The sequence below is a fragment of the Pempheris klunzingeri genome, chromosome 16 (assembly GCF_042242105.1).
Source record: "Pempheris klunzingeri isolate RE-2024b chromosome 16, fPemKlu1.hap1, whole genome shotgun sequence".
NCBI classification, from domain to species: Eukaryota; Metazoa; Chordata; class Actinopteri; order Acropomatiformes; family Pempheridae; genus Pempheris; species Pempheris klunzingeri.
Window position 1 is genome coordinate 10897088 of NC_092027.1, and position 17216 is coordinate 10914303.

Below are 17216 nucleotides of genomic sequence, written 5' to 3' on the forward strand. Positions count from 1 at the left end.
ATCAAGTAGGCCCTCCTTGTTTTAAACATGTCTTGTTTTGTGAAATAAAATTAAATCTAAAACAAAAAAATGTGTTTCCTTCCTGTGGTTCCCTGTTTTCTGTGTCATCATGGTGCCTTCAATGCCGTCTCTTCGTTTGCCTGCAGGTGAGGTGGGCCTCTACCTGCGTCTCAGAGCCACTGGCCAATCAGAGCGCAGCTCCGCTCTGCGGCAGCCAATCAGCGGCAGACTCGCCCTCACCTTCAATTCTTTCACAGTGAAAGAATTTCAGCCCAAGATTTGACCCGCTGCCATTAAAAGCGAGCCACGGCAAACATCGTAATGCATGGCAGCAGGATATGTTTATATGTGTCACAATCAAACTGAGACAAGCGCAGTGATTGGCTGCTGGGGACAAAAGCGGCTTCACCTGGCAGGTGGAGGAGAGAGAGAGGGAGAGAGAGAGAGAGAGAGAGAGAGAGGGAGGGAGGGAGAGAAGAAAAGAAGCGGGGCGAGAAAAGTCGACTTACCTGTAGCCCAACTTCTGGCAACTCACTCACTCTATTACCTGCTCCGACTTGAAAGTCCAGTTTCACAAGGAAGAATCGTAGAGGAAGCAAAGTATGTCACAGGAGACAGACAAGTAAGTGATCGAGCCCGCGGAGAGGATCTTTGATGTTTTCTACTTGAAGGGGAAAACACTTTTATGGAGTGTTTTTGTCTTACTCGCTAATTTGAAAAAAAAAAATCCTCTATTTGAAATTAGTTCTTATCAGAGGATTTAAAAGGATGTCACTCTGTGGTTGTGTTTCTTCTGGAAATTCATGACAGATATTAAAGTATTTTCCTGGAGGAAAAGTTGACAAGTAAACGTTGCGCCCTGGATTTTGTTAGAGGTGAATTCGCCATTTTTGACTGATGGAAAAAGTCTGCAGAGTTCAAGAACCGGACTTTCTAAACACTCTGATGTCTTTGAGTGGAAGTAGAGTTTGAGATGCTACTTTTGCTTTGCGTTTTCCACGTTTTAGGCCCACAGTGCGCCATGGATCTGCCTGTGAATGTGGACACTTTGTGTAGCCTGTCGGCCTACTGTGTTTTCTAACGGCGGAAACTCCTTTATTCATATTAAAGAAGTTATAACCTTTGTACTGCAGCCAAAGCCACTTCAACCAGAAAAAAATGTACATATTTGTCATAAGAAAATATTTTAGCTCTGCTTAGTTTGTCTGACAAAAATTTCAATGTTACAGGCGATTTAATGTGTTTTAGATTGACCAAATCCCAACAATAATTTAATTATGTAAAAAACACATATTTTAATGATCTTAATACAGTTATAAATGGGAATAAATGCATTAATAATAATCAAAATTACTGATTCCTCTTACATGAATTACAAGTGAAATAGAGCAGTGGGTGATCACTCATAATGATAATAATAATAAAAATGATTATTATTATTATTATTGTCATTATTATTATTGTGGTTGTTGTAATGAGCAGTTGTTGTTGTATATTTTGCATCAATATCTGTGTTTAAATATGAAGTATCTAAATGTCTCAATGTGTCTGAATGTGTTGGTGTGCAGCTGATGTTTCAGTCGCTCTGTAGTGGAAACAACACTGAACCACTGTCATGACACACGTTAGTCTCATACAGTTATTGAAATGTGTGATGTATAAAACACCTACGACTGTGATATGATATGATACCTACGAGGCAGATGCGGTGAAACAGTTTCATCCTGTTTGTCGCTGCTTGTTTTCTACCTTTCCACTTTTTTTATATATAAGTGTGCATCAGTATGACGCCACAGGTCAGAGGCGGGGTTAATGGGTTTGTTTTATGTGGCAGGTAGAACTGGAAGACAGGAGCTAATACCAATTAGACAAACCACAGTAGTATTACAAAGGAGTTGTTTCATATTATTTGAGTTTCCAGGACATACAGTACGACTTCTACAGCTATTCGTGATTAAATGACCACTTCCAAGACTTTTCAGGAAGGTGTGATACTTCACCGTTTATTGTATTAGATTTTCTAAGTGCAAGTTGACACATTCAGAGTCTCTGTAGTGATTAGCTGCGTTCAAAGAGATGTTGTGACAACACTGCTTGTTTAACTGGTCTGTGATCTCGACTTAAGTGGGCCTGAAGATTAGAGAGACAAAGCCGTGCTCACACATGGCATAGAATGGGATATAATGTTAATTTTTTATCAATTATCCTTTAATCCGTTAATTTGATTCGTTTTCAATCACTTATTTGATACGAAAAATGACAGATGAACAGTTCTGAAAGTTCTGACTGACTTCTTTAATCTGCCAGCAAAATAAGCCCATCTTAAAATGTAGAAATCAGAGGAAAGCGAGCGAATATTAGCATTTATGAAGCTATAAACAGCAGATCATATACGTCATATTTTGAATTCAAATGTTTGTGTGTCCGTCAGTAAGCGTCTGGTGGTGGTGGTCCCCAACGAGAGCTCCTTCCCTGCAGTGCGACGGGCCTACACCAGCGAGGACGAGGCATGGAGGTCGTACCTGGAGAACCCGCTGACAGCCGCCACCAAGGCCATGATGAGCATCAACGGGGACGAGGACAGTGCCAACGCCCTGGGTCTGCTCTACGACTACTACAAGGTCTGGAAAAATAGTCTCAACTTCTGAATACGTAACTTAAAGAACAAGACGATGCTTGTGGTGTTTAGTTCACACACAATCGATCAGTGGATGAATCCATCAGTAGATTGACAGATCATGAATCAGCATGCGCTCCTTTTTTCCTCTCAGGTGCCCAAAGAAAAGAGGCTCCTGCCTGTTCCCAAAGTCGCTGAAATGACAGAGGAACACGAGAAGAGGTCAGTGAATTTGGGTCTCTCACCGTCTCGTTCAAGGTTGCACTTGTACACACAGAAAGACTCAGAAATTATTATTAGCAACATGCCGTTTCTAGCAGTCCCTTATTCGCTATGTGCGGAATTAAACCCTCAGCAACTGCAGTATTTGACGTGTTGCACCTGAGGTTGATAAGATTAAGCATTGATATGAGAAGCCCACAGTTTTATTAAGAACTAAAACATAATTTTCCATAAGATGATAAAGATGTGTGCAGAAGATAATAATGATACGGGCACCTCTAGTATGCATGTCTGCAAATATCACGGAGGAGTGAGTCTTGTTTCATTGATACTGAATGAAAGCTGATTTCTGCAGAAAATGTTTTTGCCTTTGGAACAAAAACCTTTTATCTACAAAAAAAGTAGCTTATTGATATTTAGGCAAAAATTGCCCCATTTCCAGGTTGAAATAGGAGAAATCCTGCTCTGTTTTTCGGAAAATAGGAGTAAGGAACAACAGCAACACTGATATGCATTTTTCAGACATACCAGTCTTAAAATAAGTAAAGGTGCCCTGTGGACATTTCTTGTAAACACACAAAAGCGATGTTTACATTCAGTGTTAACTCACCAGATCTCATTGTGTGGATCCTTGATATCTAACAAACGTTTTGAGTGCATTTCCTTCTTCGTGAAACATTTGCAGAGACGAAAACAACTGTGTACTTCTGCGTATCGCTCATTAAACAATACTCTATCGTACTAAGAAAGGTCAAAAACTCCACAGAAGCTTTTCACACAGTAAAAAAAACATGATTATTTTACTGTGTTAGTCACTCAACTGTTGTATTAAGTCTATTAAGTTTTAACACAAGTGAACAAATACTAAAGACAGAATGAATAAAACAGCACAGAGTAAACAAAGGCACAGCATCATCTCTGCAGAGTTCATAACATCAATAAGCGTCAGTCCTTGAAGGAGGCATCAAGTGGCCCGTTCTACAAGTCGAATCTGGAAAGAAGTATGGCTTATTGTGATAAAATCAGTCAACAACATAAAAGAATCACGGCCTTTTTAAATACAAACACTACTTACTTCACTTAAGCATGTCCAAGAAGTTTAATCTGTTTCACGTTTGCTTTTATTGAACAACTCTTAATAAAATGCATATCAGATTGTCATCATTAAATTCTTCACCTCCAGAGGTAGTTTACCAAACTATTTCACTACTTAGTAGTTCACATTGCTGAGCTCAGTGGTTTTCACAGCCTACAGAAGCATTAAATCCAGGTTTTTGCTCAGGTCTACGTTGCAGAGCAACCCCAGCAGCCAAAGCGAGGTGGAGATGGTGGACAACCGCGTTCAGGTCCTCAAATCTGTTCCCGTCAACCTGTCGCTGAACACGGAGCACCAGGAGACCAAACAGGAGCAGTTCAGCGGCTCGACAGGGGCGGGGGAGGCGTCAGGCGATGGAGGCTCGCCAGCTGTGGCCGTGGTGAAGGCCGAGATGTACGCGCCCGTCTTCATGACGGGGGCAGGGCTTCACTACAGGGTGGAAGGAGAGGAGTCGGCGAGGGTGATCTACGAGCAGAATCCGTATGAGGTGACCACCGTCAGTCACAGCTCGTACGTCAAAGAAGACCAGCATAGTCCGCCTGACAGCCCGTACGAAGAGGAGAGAGACGGGGTGAGAAAGGACGTCGTTGTTTGAACGGATACTTTGTTATTAACCAGGAGGGGTCACCAGATAAATCTGCCTGACTGACGTTCCTCCAATAATTCATCTTTTCTTGTTAAAAACTGGACAGTTTGACTCTTTTTGGGATTTAAAAATGATTGGAATGAATCATTATAACAACATTTAGGTGGAAAAACATGCTCTTTTGCTGTTGTTATTGTATTACGTTTAACTAATGTATGTGCACTACAAACAAAGGACAAATTAATGATCAGGCACACTTATGGAAACACCAAAGACTAAAGACTTAAAGTTCCATGCTGATGATCTTCAACAGTCCATTTAAAGGTGGACTCTAATCATACGTAAACAGATACATCAAGTCCAAATGTTGATGACATGAACAGGGATCTGACATCTCCGTGTTGTCATTCTGATCCTTATTCATGACAATGCTGTCGCCATCATGCTGGTGTTTTTTTTCTTCTCTCATTTGCGGCATTGTTTAACCAGTTCCTCTCAGGGTAAGTTAACTTGTCGTTGTGCCCAAATAATTTCCTCTTTTTGTTTGTTTTCCACGTCCTCAACAGAAGTACCACACACCTTCCTCTCTGGCCACAGATGACTTCTTATTTCACCAGGAGGGAGTGTAAGTCACTCAGAGTGCAGTCATCTGGTCTACTCATTGTCACAACACAATTATCTGCCAACTTCAGTATGAATATTCAAACATGACATTTTGAAATCAAAACACTGACTTGAAGTGATCCAGAAAGGATCGTGAAAGTGTATGTTGTTGTACCTCCATCCATCCTTGTTATGTCTAATCACATATAATTCTCTATGTGTGTGTTTATGTGTGTTTATATGTGTTTGTATGTGTGTGTGTGTGTGTAGTGACAGCTTCCAGTACACACTGGACGCCAGTCGTTCCCTTCGCCAGAAGCAAGGCGAAGGACCGATGACATACCTGAATAAAGGCCAGTTCTACGCTGTGACGCTCAACGAGCTCAGTGCAAACAAACGCCTCCGTCACCCCATCAGCAAAGTCCGGGTGAGCGGATCAGTCTCGTCTCTCGTATCTTGATTTTGTTTTTCACTCAGTTATATCAGATTTCTGCTACTTCAAAGAGAATTATCAGCTGATTTGGCAGTTCCCTACAGACTGTTTTAGTGTCTTTCAGCTCTTTGTTTCAGATTTACACACCACAACCGTTCAGTTTTGATTCATGCTCACTGCTCTGCGCGCTTCCAGATGCAGCTGTTTTTAGTGAAAAAGCTCTGATAAATCCATTGTTTAATACCTGACCAGCACTAACTAGCAGGAAGACATTGACTAACTGGCAAACATAGAAGAGCATTTGGCAGCTAAAGAGCCAGATATTTCTGTCAGGAGTTGGTGGAGACCAAAAACAGAGCTAAAAAACAAAAACAACTCTGACGGGACATCAGATTAAAAGAACAAGAACAACTTGGGTCTTATTTTTGCAGTTTTGGCTTTCATATCTAATCTAAAAATATTTGCTGATATAATTTGGTTGAGATTCATCTTGTCTCGTTCTCCGTCTCAGAGCGTGATCATGGTGGTGTTCAGTGAGGACAAGAACCGAGACGAGCAGCTCAAATACTGGAAATACTGGCACTCTCGGCAGCACACAGCCAAACAGAGAGTGTTAGACATCGGTAAGACTCACCGCTTCTTCCAGGACTTTCTCTGTTTTTATATGTGAACAACAGCAAATTCTTCAGTGGTCAAATGAACGAATCAGAACACATGAACAAAAAGACAATGACAGATTTATGCTATTGCAAAGACTGGAATGCACTGCGCTAATAAACAAGGCATGACCAAACCGAGAGCAAACAAGCCCCCACCCAACCGTCTGCCTGAGGCTGTTCAGCTGCCCACCATCATCCACCATCACACACACACACGCACACACACCTGAATCTCTTAATGTCTAGGTGTTGCTGGGACACACAACATAAATCCTCTAATCTCCTTGACATTGCCTGCAAGATTGAGCAAAACACTGTTATCTGAAAAATGATGATCCAAAACAGAGAGATGAATTTTCTCTCTCGCAGCGTTTTCCCACAGGTGATCTGAGGCCTCATATTTGCTTCTTAAAACTTTTGACCTTCGGTCGGCCATTTGTTTTCGGTTGATGGATTTGAATTTGAACCGTGCTTTTTCTACGCTTTGTTGAATGAGTGTGTGTGAGAAGCTTGTTGGCGGTTTGCGTTTGACAAGCTTGGGCCTGCTAACCAGGCTGAGATTCAGAGGTATGTGGGAGACTTGGGGTGGATGGGAGACACACACACTCACACACACATACACGCCTATATGCAGCTTGTTGGGACAGGGAGAGGAATGCTAGCCGCAATGTTACCTTTGTCTGGTTTTGGTCTGTTGAGCGTAATTCTTGCCCAATTTAGATCTTCATCTTAATTCTTGTATTTACATGAAAGAAATCAGCCTACAGTTCACTCACATCTTCGTCAGTTGTTGTCAAACTGGGCGGCAGAGCGATGGTTACCGAGGTAGGAAATTAGACAAATACAGAATTCAGCTGCATAAACTTAAAGCTTTTCTTTATTTTTTACATTTTCCTTTTGGAGTACATATACACTATAGCCTCCTCATGCCTGTAAAACTTTTTCTGAACACTATCCGATCGACATTCAGCCTTTCACATGGGTTGCAAATAAACATCTATTTGTAGTGAAGGAATATTTAGTATGGAGCCATAGCCAGGAGATGGTTAGCTTAGCATAAAGACTTGGAGCAGCTTGGCTCTGTCCAAAGGTGACAACACCCACCAGCCCCACTAACAATCACAAAGTAAAACATTAACAAGAAATAATAATCCTTTATGTAACCACAAATTTACATTTTTACATTGCTTTAGTGTAAATTACACAAACTAGATATAACATGTTTTCACCAGTCTCCGGTCCTTATGCTAAGCTAAGCTAATTGTTGTTCTTACAAGCATGAGATCATCTCATCTAACTCTCAGGAAGAGAGCGAGCAAGCCTATTTCCCAAAATGTCAAACTATTCCTTTAGGGGGTCACAAGCAAAAGAGTTTCGAAATTCAAACACGGATAATGTTTCACAGCATGTTTGCCACTGAAACGAGCCTGTGTTTGTTTGTGTATGTGAGACTCAGATAGATACTGAGCATCGACAGCTTGACCCACAGGGCTGAAATATTCTTCCATCACACTGACGCCTGCACGTGTACACACAGATACTTATCTGCTCATACAAACACCCACACATACTTTCAGCATACATACAACATACTTTCCCAAGATGGACTATAAACAAAGATACTGACAAAAAGATAAACCTTTAACACACTTATATTAAGTACTGAATACTGAGAATAATCTGTGAATTATTTTTCTATTCATTAAATAATTGGTTTGGTCCATAAAAGCTAATATTCACATTTGAGAAGCTGAAATCAGAAATATTTATAAATTTTTTCTTTAAGAATCAGAATTGTTGTAACTTCTCGGTCAACTGACGAATAGATTATCTGACTAATTGTTTCAGATCTTCTTTATATATGTGAGATCAGAGCTGCATTAAGGTGTGGAGTCTCCTCTCTAACAGCTGGATGCAGCCTGTAACCTGAAGCTGTCCACACAACTGATTTGAATAGCGGTGGAGGGTTTGTCGGAGGGTAGAGCGGGGGGTTCATCATGCCCCTGGGCAGCGTCACAGAATGGATCACTTGAATGGGGTGGTTTTACGGGGGATACGGGCAGATAGGCGTGTTCCTGCCTGCCCTGCTTCTTTGTGCACCTGCTAAAGAACCAGGAAGTGTCGCTGTGACGGCAGGTGAGGATGATGGAAGAGGTCAGAGGTCGCTGAAGGAGAGCGGGATGCTCTGAGAGGTGAGCAGCAGAGTGGTAGGAAGAGCTGCTTCTCCAAAAATGTTCAGCCCAAATAATGTCAGCATCTCTTAGACCTTCCATAAACCCTTTTGATTTCCACCGTGGCTGGAAAACACGTCAGACGAACTGATTGTGTTTCAGCATAACTCGAGCCTAAGGCTGACATCCTTTAGTTTTCTTACTGTCCACAAATCCCATGAAATGAACCAACAAACGATACGTTAGTCCATTTCTCTTTGTCCAAGCCTTTTTGTTCCTACCGAACATAAAACAGGTCACATTTATAGTTTAATTATTTAAAAGCTTTTAGGCTCAGAACTGCTAATTGTTATGTTTTTTTCATTCAATTTTGTTCTTAATTAAAACATAGAATCATGAACCTTATTTTTTAAATCAGCTAATTATTAGAATTTGGTTGTGATTTGGAGACTGATCTAAATCATCTCTGTCATTTAACACCACTGTGAACAAACACTGCTATTACTTAACCATAGCTCCTTTGACATCTTTAAAACTACTCTTCTCCAAAATGCTGCAGTCACACTGGTCAACAACAACAACCAGCTGATGCGCTCACCTGACTGGCTTTTAATATGGTGCTCAGAGCCAGATAGCCTCCTGTGTTTCCTCCCGCTGCCTTTGAAGCCTTTGAGAGTTTGTTTGCCCAAGCAGATAAGGTTTTATCTTATAAAATTGAAGCGTGCCATTTGATTGCTTATCTTAACAAACAATAGCTACCTGCTTGTGTCATTTGTTGACCAATTTTGGCTGTGTGTGGAGGGAAGCTGTGTTGTTTAGTTAGTCTTTTTTAAACCGCAGATATCGGCTTAAAATTGCAGTAAATGTAACTAAATCTTGGTCACACATAGACTCAAAATGCCTGTCCTGGAAACCCTTTTGAGCATGCGTTTACAGCAGAGGTTATATTTAAAAGGTTGCTGTGGTTGCAGAAATAAACCAGTCAGTGGGTGGGGGGGGCAGGCCCAGACCATCCTCAGTAACCTCGTGGCGACGTCACAGAAACCGTTTTATGAGACAATGTGGATTAAAATGGAATTCATCAAAGGTCACCTGCTATTGGTCTTTAACGTTCAGCATTAATATGAGATGCTGCAGTGAAATGTGTCGTCATCTGTTTGTCCACACAGCTGATTACAAGGAGAGCTTCAACACAATCGGCAACATTGAGGAAATCGCCTACAACGCCATCTCCTTCACCTGGGACGTGAACGAAGAGGCCAAGGTACAAATCGTTTCTGTGTTTTTTTTCAGGAAAATAAATGCCAGTGTAATTTTCCCAGAAACCGGTCTACTATATTTACTCTCGCTGGAGGCGTGTTGTAGATGTAAGAAAAAGCAGCAGGACAGGTTTTTTGTGCTGATTCAAGTGTTGGCATACAAATGCGCTCGCTTGACAAATTAGCTGGCTTTTGACAACAGTCAAAATCTCACTTAAAAAATCGGAGATTATGTAATTATGTAATATATGAAAGAATAAAGCAGCTCCTTTACATCAATCGGCATGTTTTTCGACCATCCGTCATAAGACGCGATGGGCGGAGTTGTGTACTTTTGCTCTGTTTGTCTTCATTGTCTTTGTGAAGCCCACTCCTTTGTGGCCACTCCTTGAATGGAGCCACATCACTGTTTGAACTCCAGAGGCCCCCAAGGGCCAACACACACCAATCCCCGTCCCCACCCTCTCTTGTTTGTTTTGCCCTCATTTCTGTGTGAATGCGCCTGGCTATGTGTGTGTGAGTCAGCCTCTGTTTGTGTGTGTTATGTGGTTCTTTCATTGTAATGGCAGCCCGGGGACAAAGACGTTGCTGGAGGAAATCCAAGCGCACTTCTCTGGGCCAATATTGACTCTTTCTCTCTTTACGTCTTTCCCTCTTTTTCTCTTAATCTGTGGGGCTATTGAGTATAAATATGTCAGGAACAAGTGTAAAGCTCAGGTAGTTTATTGCACATGCTTCCCCTGTTGTTGGTCTAAAAAGTGAAAGAATTATTCAAATTGTCTTCATCGCTTTCCACAATATAAAATTAGAAGCTGGCAATGTCTCAAAACAAATACCTGAAAGAGATCAAGTTTATTTGATTAATAAAAAACATGGGAGTTTCTTAGGAAGCCTACAAACTGGACTGGTCGCCAGTCAATCGCAGGGCTGACACAGAGACAGACAACCACTCACACTCACTCACACTCACACTCACAGCTACGGACCATTTTGAGTCACCAATTAACCTAACCTGCATGTCTTTGGACTGTGGGAGGAAGCCGGAGTATCTGGAGAAAACCCACGCAAGAGAGAACATGCAAACTTCACACAGAAAGAAACCTGGAACCTTGATGCTGTGAGTCAACAGTGGTGATCACAGTGCTGCTTAATTTAGTATAATTGGCTCTAGATTGAATTTTGTGCACAGCTCAACTTCCCACATGTCCTTGACAGGATATAAATGACTCAGGTCTGCAGAGCTAAATGAGTCATAAATAGTGGAAGTGGTATGTCTTTGCAGGGGAGATGACTTTTGAGATGATCACGACAAAATGCTGAAGTTCAAGAAGGCTGTTAAAATCAAACATGGAGAAAAAAGACTGTACTCTCACCTTGAATTGAGTATTTATTGATGAAAGGCAAGCGTTCAGTCACTACACCTTCATCAGGATGTAGAGAAGCGGGGGGGGGGCGGCAACATCGAGGGGAACGGCTGGATGAGTAGAGCTGTTTGATAAGAGCACAGTTAACTCTCACTCACTCTGACTTATCAGTTAAAAAGTCCATTATCCAGCCAATCGGGTTAGGTTCAAGTTTTAAATGCTGGTAGAATGCTATTTAATGTAAAAGTGATCAATGAATAAGAGTCTGGCATGAGATATGGGGGATCCTCCAAATGCTGCTTCGGACTGTTATAGTTCTTCAGATCTAAATACATAGAAAACCATGGAAACATACAGATATAAATTCAGAAATACAACAGTGTAATGTTAAATGCAGCAAGTGAAAATGTGAGCTGTGGTTGCCAGTTTATTAAAGGGTATTTTTTTCCCCAAATAACCAAAAAAGTAGCAGTTTCTCACTAATCCCTGGTGCTTTGTAACCAGTATGCAGTTACATGTAGGTTTGATTTCTATCCAGAGAATCGAGATATCTGAAACTTCTGCCGCCAACTAAACAACAGAGGTGAAAGGAATTTTGTTTGTGTTTCCCAATACGTTTGAAACTGTCAACAGTCATGTATTTCTCCAGAGACAATCTCCCACTCAAACTGTGTCTTTGGCAAAAAAAGTAAAAAGTATTCATTAAGCATTTTGGCAAAAGGACAGAGTTGGGATGCAGCTTTTGTCTCTGAGCACTCATGTTTTTAAAGTGAAAATTGTTCTTCAGCCATGAATAGAAAAACGTCCACATAGATGCAGGTTTTTCATTTTCCATTCAGTGACCAAACCTCTATTTGCACTTGTCAAAATTTTGGGTTGTTGTGGATGTTTTGGTGGGTGAAATTGTGAATAAAAGAATGAAAACATTCCTGTAAAGCGTACATAATTGCAGTACATAAACCTCTCTTCCTCAGCCCTCCTCTGTGTCTCCCGCAGATCTTCATCACAGTCAACTGTCTGAGTACAGACTTCTCCTCTCAGAAGGGCGTGAAGGGTCTTCCTCTGATGATCCAGATCGACACGTACAGCTACAACAACCGCAGCAACAAGCCTCTGCACAGGGCCTACTCACAGATCAAGGTCTTCTGTGACAAGGTGAGAACTCACACCCTCCACAGTCATTTATCTCTCAGTTATACTGTAAGGAGTAAGTCTGGAGAAGTCTCCTCAGTTTGTCAGTAAATTAATGTCCATTATTAATGATATTTGTATGCTAGTTAACATTTGTGGGTTTTATTGTGCAGAGGGTTTACGCTGCCCGTTGTCATTATTAAACAATATATTAAGTGGCTTTAAACTGTTGTCTTACAAGAGGAATATTGAATAGAAGAAGAAGAATATTGCTCAGTTGTGACTTGGGCTGCAGTTGATGATGATTGTGATTAACGATTAATCGTTTCATCCAAATAAAAGCAAGAAAACGGTGAGAAATTTCCCCACAGCCCATGGTGGTGCATTAAAATGGCCTGTTATATTTAACTATATGTAAAAAAAAAACCTCAAAGATATTCAGATTTCAAACAGTTATGCTAAAGAAAAGCAGTAATTCCTTACAGATGATGGTCTGGAACCAGAGATTTGCATTTCTGCTTTAAAAATGAATCTAGTAGTTAACCAACAGGAGCTCCCTGCTATCATTATGAATATATATTTATACTGTACGTGAAAAAGCTGCAGCACATATTGTAAATGTGGAACCGACCGTGCGTTTGGCTGTACAGTGAGCAGGTGAGGCAGGTAAAATCATGACATCAGTCCTCCCTCTAGTGGTCTCACCTGCGCAGTGATCCTCCAGATTCACCTGCTCCACAAACTGATGTGCTCAGTGTGGTTTCTCTGTTGTTTTTCTCAGGGAGCGGAGAGGAAAATAAGGGACGAGGAGAGAAAACTGTTCCGCAAGAAGTCAAAAGGTTTGAGTTGGATGAAAAATCATTTTGATTAAAAAATTTTAGCATCCAAATCAGAGAAAATTATAGAGCCAGGGAGCGATATGAGGACTGGAGCGGTGGAAAACGCTCCCCCTCCTGCTTGTAAATGATTGGATTTCTTTTCGCTGCAAAAAAAAAATCTGCCCATTCCTAACTCTTCTTTTTCACTGGTGTTCAGGGAAAGACGGAGGTGTAGGTGTGATAACCGTTCCCAAGAAGTCTGACACCACCTATTTCAAGACCATGACCGACCTGGAGGCTCAGCCCGTACTCTTTATCCCAGACGTTCACTTTGGCAACCTGCAGAGGGCCGGACAGGTACATCACCTCAGCACACTCTCCTCTATATAGGAAAAAGGAAAACAACTTGTTTCTTATCAGTTAAGTTCATCTGCTGAAAGTCGAAACTGAAGCCACAGCTTAGTTTCAGGATTACCTGATGGCATTTCAGCTCCAGATCAAAACATTTAACGCATTTTTCTGGGTTTTATCACCTCTCGGCAGTGGTGGAAAAGTACGGCCCTTATTCTACAGAGATTGTGCAGCATTTCCAGAAAGAAGACTCGCCATTGAGCCGGCTTTTTTGCTGCAACAGTGTGTGATTTTTGAGGAAACAGAGGCACGACGGGCGTGACTTGTAAAATAACAGCGTCAGCGTCTTGTGATGTCCCATCCTGCTTTGTTACTACCTCTGCTGCCGACTCAGAGGTGGAACAAAAATAAGTCCCTTTTGCATTTAAATATGTTTCACAGAGATGGTGAGGTAAAATAGCTAGGCAACGTTCCTGCCTTTAAAAAGCAGTATAAAGGGGCTTGTGATTGTAACTGTTACTCATGCATGTCACGTTTCAGATGTCTATGAGTTGTTAGCAGTTCCCCTAAAGTGAGATTTCTCTTCTGAACTCCACAGTTTTATTTAAATAACTATTTGATGCAAAACAGCAAAGAATGAAGAAATGTCCAAAAGTTTCCCTTTCTCATTACTCATCTCGTGACCCCTCGGATTCATCCTGTGACCCTCTGGCGGGGCCCCCGACCCCTAAGTTGGGAACCTCTGGACTAAATGTTCTTACTCATGCATGAGTCTTAAACACTGACATACCTAATATTTCATTTCCAGGTGTTCACCTTCAACACAGAGGAGATGGAGAGAGAAGGGTGAGTGTGTGCATCAACAGGAAATGAGCATTTTCATTTACATCAGCTCATACAAATATAAAGCATGCAAATGAAAGCGGGTACAGATACCAGCCAAACGCATACAGCACAGAGGACGAGCACATCACCACAAATGCAAACACAGTGCGTGTGTGTGTGTGTGTGTGTGTGTGTGTGTGTGTGTGTGGCACATAATGACACATAAGTTTGCTTGTGTGTGTGTTTTCAGGAGCGTGCTGGTGAAGAGGATGTTCAGGCCGTCAGATGAAGATCTGTGTCCGTCACCTCCCAAACAGATCAAAGAGGAGACACACAAGAAAGGTGTGAGATGGCTGCCTCCTCCTCTCTGTGCAGCGTTTTTCTTTTTTTTAAATCTTTTTTTAACTGACTTCAAGAAATGATCAGTGCAAAACACCGACCTGAGAAACAATATCTGTTTCAATCTGATTTGAAATGAGGGAACACAAACCAGGCTGAGGCCTAATTTTAATGAATAATGAATATCAGGCTGTAGATCAGCCTTTCAGGACGGATTATGAGTTTTGTTCTGATTAATTTCTAAGGTCATTTATGTTGCAAAAACACTCAGCTTACATGCTTCTCAGATGTGAGGATTAGCTGCTTCTCTGCTACAATCCGTTGAAAATACAAGCTGAAACTATTACTTATCGACTAATCCGTTGATTGCTGATAAAACAATCACCACAAAATCTATTTAATAGTTTTTAGCGTCTTGAATGAGTTGCAGATGTTCAAATTAAATTTTTTCTAAGCACTTTAAGGTTGTTTAAGGTTGGTGTCAAACTTTTGATTGAAAGATCATCCATGGATGTGGAAACAGTGGGGTTATAAAACCTTTCCCTGTATGCTCCATTTAGTAGCTGCTCTGGAGCTTTCAATCATGTCATACAATCCTCTTTACTGGGCGCCAAGTCATCATGAAAGTTCAAATTGCTTGTTTTGACCAATGATATCAAATATAATAGGATATAAAATCAGCAAAGGGTCACATTTGAGATGCAGGAAACGTGGACTGTTAGTGTGATCAATGACAAACAGGTAACGGATTTTCAAAATGGTCGATGATTAGTTTTCTGTAGATTGTTGTTTTTTAGTCTGGTGACTCATGCTAGCTTTTGTAATAATTTCTGGCTGTATGTAGGTTTGATAACCTAATCAATTTATAGAAAAAATAATTAAATATCACTTGATGATGAAAGTACCCTGTCATACATATCAAAGCCACAGGCCTCAGACAGCGAATGTTACAAAGACCAAAGAAAAGTCTGACAGTCTGAAACCAGAATCTAAGATTCACATCTCTCTCCAACAAGCTCTAAACAGAGGTGTGTAAATTATATAAAGTAAAGTGTTTTCTTCCTCCTCTCTCTGTCTGCAGTGCTGTTGTACGTAAGGAAGGAGACAGAGGAGGTGTTTGACGCTCTGATGCTGAAGTCTCCCACGCTCAGAGGCCTGATGGATGCAGTGAGTGATGCTTTTCTGACTTCCTGTGAGACTGAGAGTCAAAGGCACAATTTGTCTGCAGCAGAGCACCTGTTTACAAATTGCTTTCATTTGTCACTCACAGATATCAGAGAAGTACGGCGTTCCCACAGAGAGGATAGCCAAAGTGTACAAGAAAAGTAAAAAAGGGTGAGGGACGAAGCGGATTGCAATTTGGGGTCTACCGGGAGCTTTATGTTACATGTTCACATGAAATGAAACTTTTTACTGTTGTGCGACAGGATCCTGGTGAACATGGACGACAACATCATCGAGCATTACTCCAACGAAGACACCTTCATCCTCAACATCGAGAGCTACGCAGACGCCTACAAGATCACGCTGACAGAGATCTGACGGCCCGTCAGCCGACCTGCAGTTTGAGACTGCTGGTTGCCTGAAATCTACGAGGCTGCTATGGATTGGCTGATAAGCTGATTGACAGTATTGGAGTCAGTCGATCGGTGGGCGTCGCTCCGAGGCCAGCGTCGACACACCCGATCCTGACACTGTTACACTATGAAGCAAGTCGTGCTTTCTGTGCAGGAGGACGGCGACACAAATAGAAAGGGGACGTTGTAGAAATGCTCATGAACTGAACTGGTTATATTCATTTCCTCATTGTGCTCATCCTCTGCAGTGTGAGGTGAAATGATGGAGTACAGGTCCACGTCCTCCACTTTTGCTGGATATTTTTATTGTATAAAAGAATTTGTTCTTATTCTGTACAGTTTTGCGTTTTTGCCAAATAACACATCAGGAGTAGCCTCATGAAATGCCTGATGTACTGTATGTAGCCGCAGCTTCAGTTAGTCGGTCCTGAGTAAGTAGAGTCTTTGCATGCCAGCCTTTGGATTTGTTAGTTGTGTAATTATTTATTAATCATTGTAATAACATTATTTTGCATTTCTTCATTTCAAGTACTTTACATTTCAGTGACTTTTTTTTCATTGTCACATTCTTTAAGAGTACTCAAGGAGTTTTTAAATGGCTTTTTTCTATTTTTCAGCCATGTTGTACTATTTACATGTCAACAAATAGTCTAAGTGTTTATTTGTAGGACCTTATGTGAGATGGTTAATACTGTAAACAACTTAGGATGACAAGTGGCACTTGGTTGTCGTGTAGGTCTCATGTGCTTGGCTGTGTTGAAAAATGAATAAAGATTTAGACGTAGAGATGTCATTTTTTTGGTAGAAGAATAAACAATGAAGATGAGACAAGGGATGAGTGCTCAAGTTGTCAGGCGGACCGACAGACAGACAGAAAGTAATGCCTTTATTTTGTGTGTTTTAAGGCAACTTGACTACTTGTTTAACAGTTTTTTTCTTCATTATGAGATTTAGCTACTGTCCTGTTTGGTTTGTGGGTTATCAAACTGAATTACCGCTCAGGAATAAAGCGGATTTAGCTTCACTAGAGCTAGAATTGGTTTTCCACCCAGTTTGATAGAGCTTTATTCCACAGTAGCCAACTTTATTTTTATAAGCTGTTTTCAGTGAAATTGTAGTTTCTAAGACTTTGTATTATGGTAAAAAGATGTCAAAAGGGAGGATT

General features: G+C 41.1%; 1 protein-coding gene across 1 annotated transcript; it reads left to right on the forward strand.

Annotated features, from left to right (window-relative positions):
• The first annotated feature begins 582 nt into the window (after positions 1-582).
• Positions 583-16837, forward strand: grhl2b (grainyhead-like transcription factor 2b). The gene is made up of 16 exons (XM_070846263.1): positions 583-622; positions 2432-2621; positions 2772-2839; positions 4122-4506; positions 5088-5146; positions 5395-5551; positions 6069-6180; positions 9557-9651; positions 12007-12165; positions 12923-12980; positions 13177-13316; positions 14119-14156; positions 14386-14477; positions 15556-15641; positions 15745-15809; positions 15902-16837. The coding sequence occupies exons 1-16, from the start codon at positions 603-605 to the stop codon at positions 16014-16016; spliced, it is 1839 nt and encodes a 612-aa protein (XP_070702364.1). The 5' UTR covers positions 583-602; the 3' UTR covers positions 16017-16837.
• Positions 16838-17216: the final 379 nt, after the last annotated feature.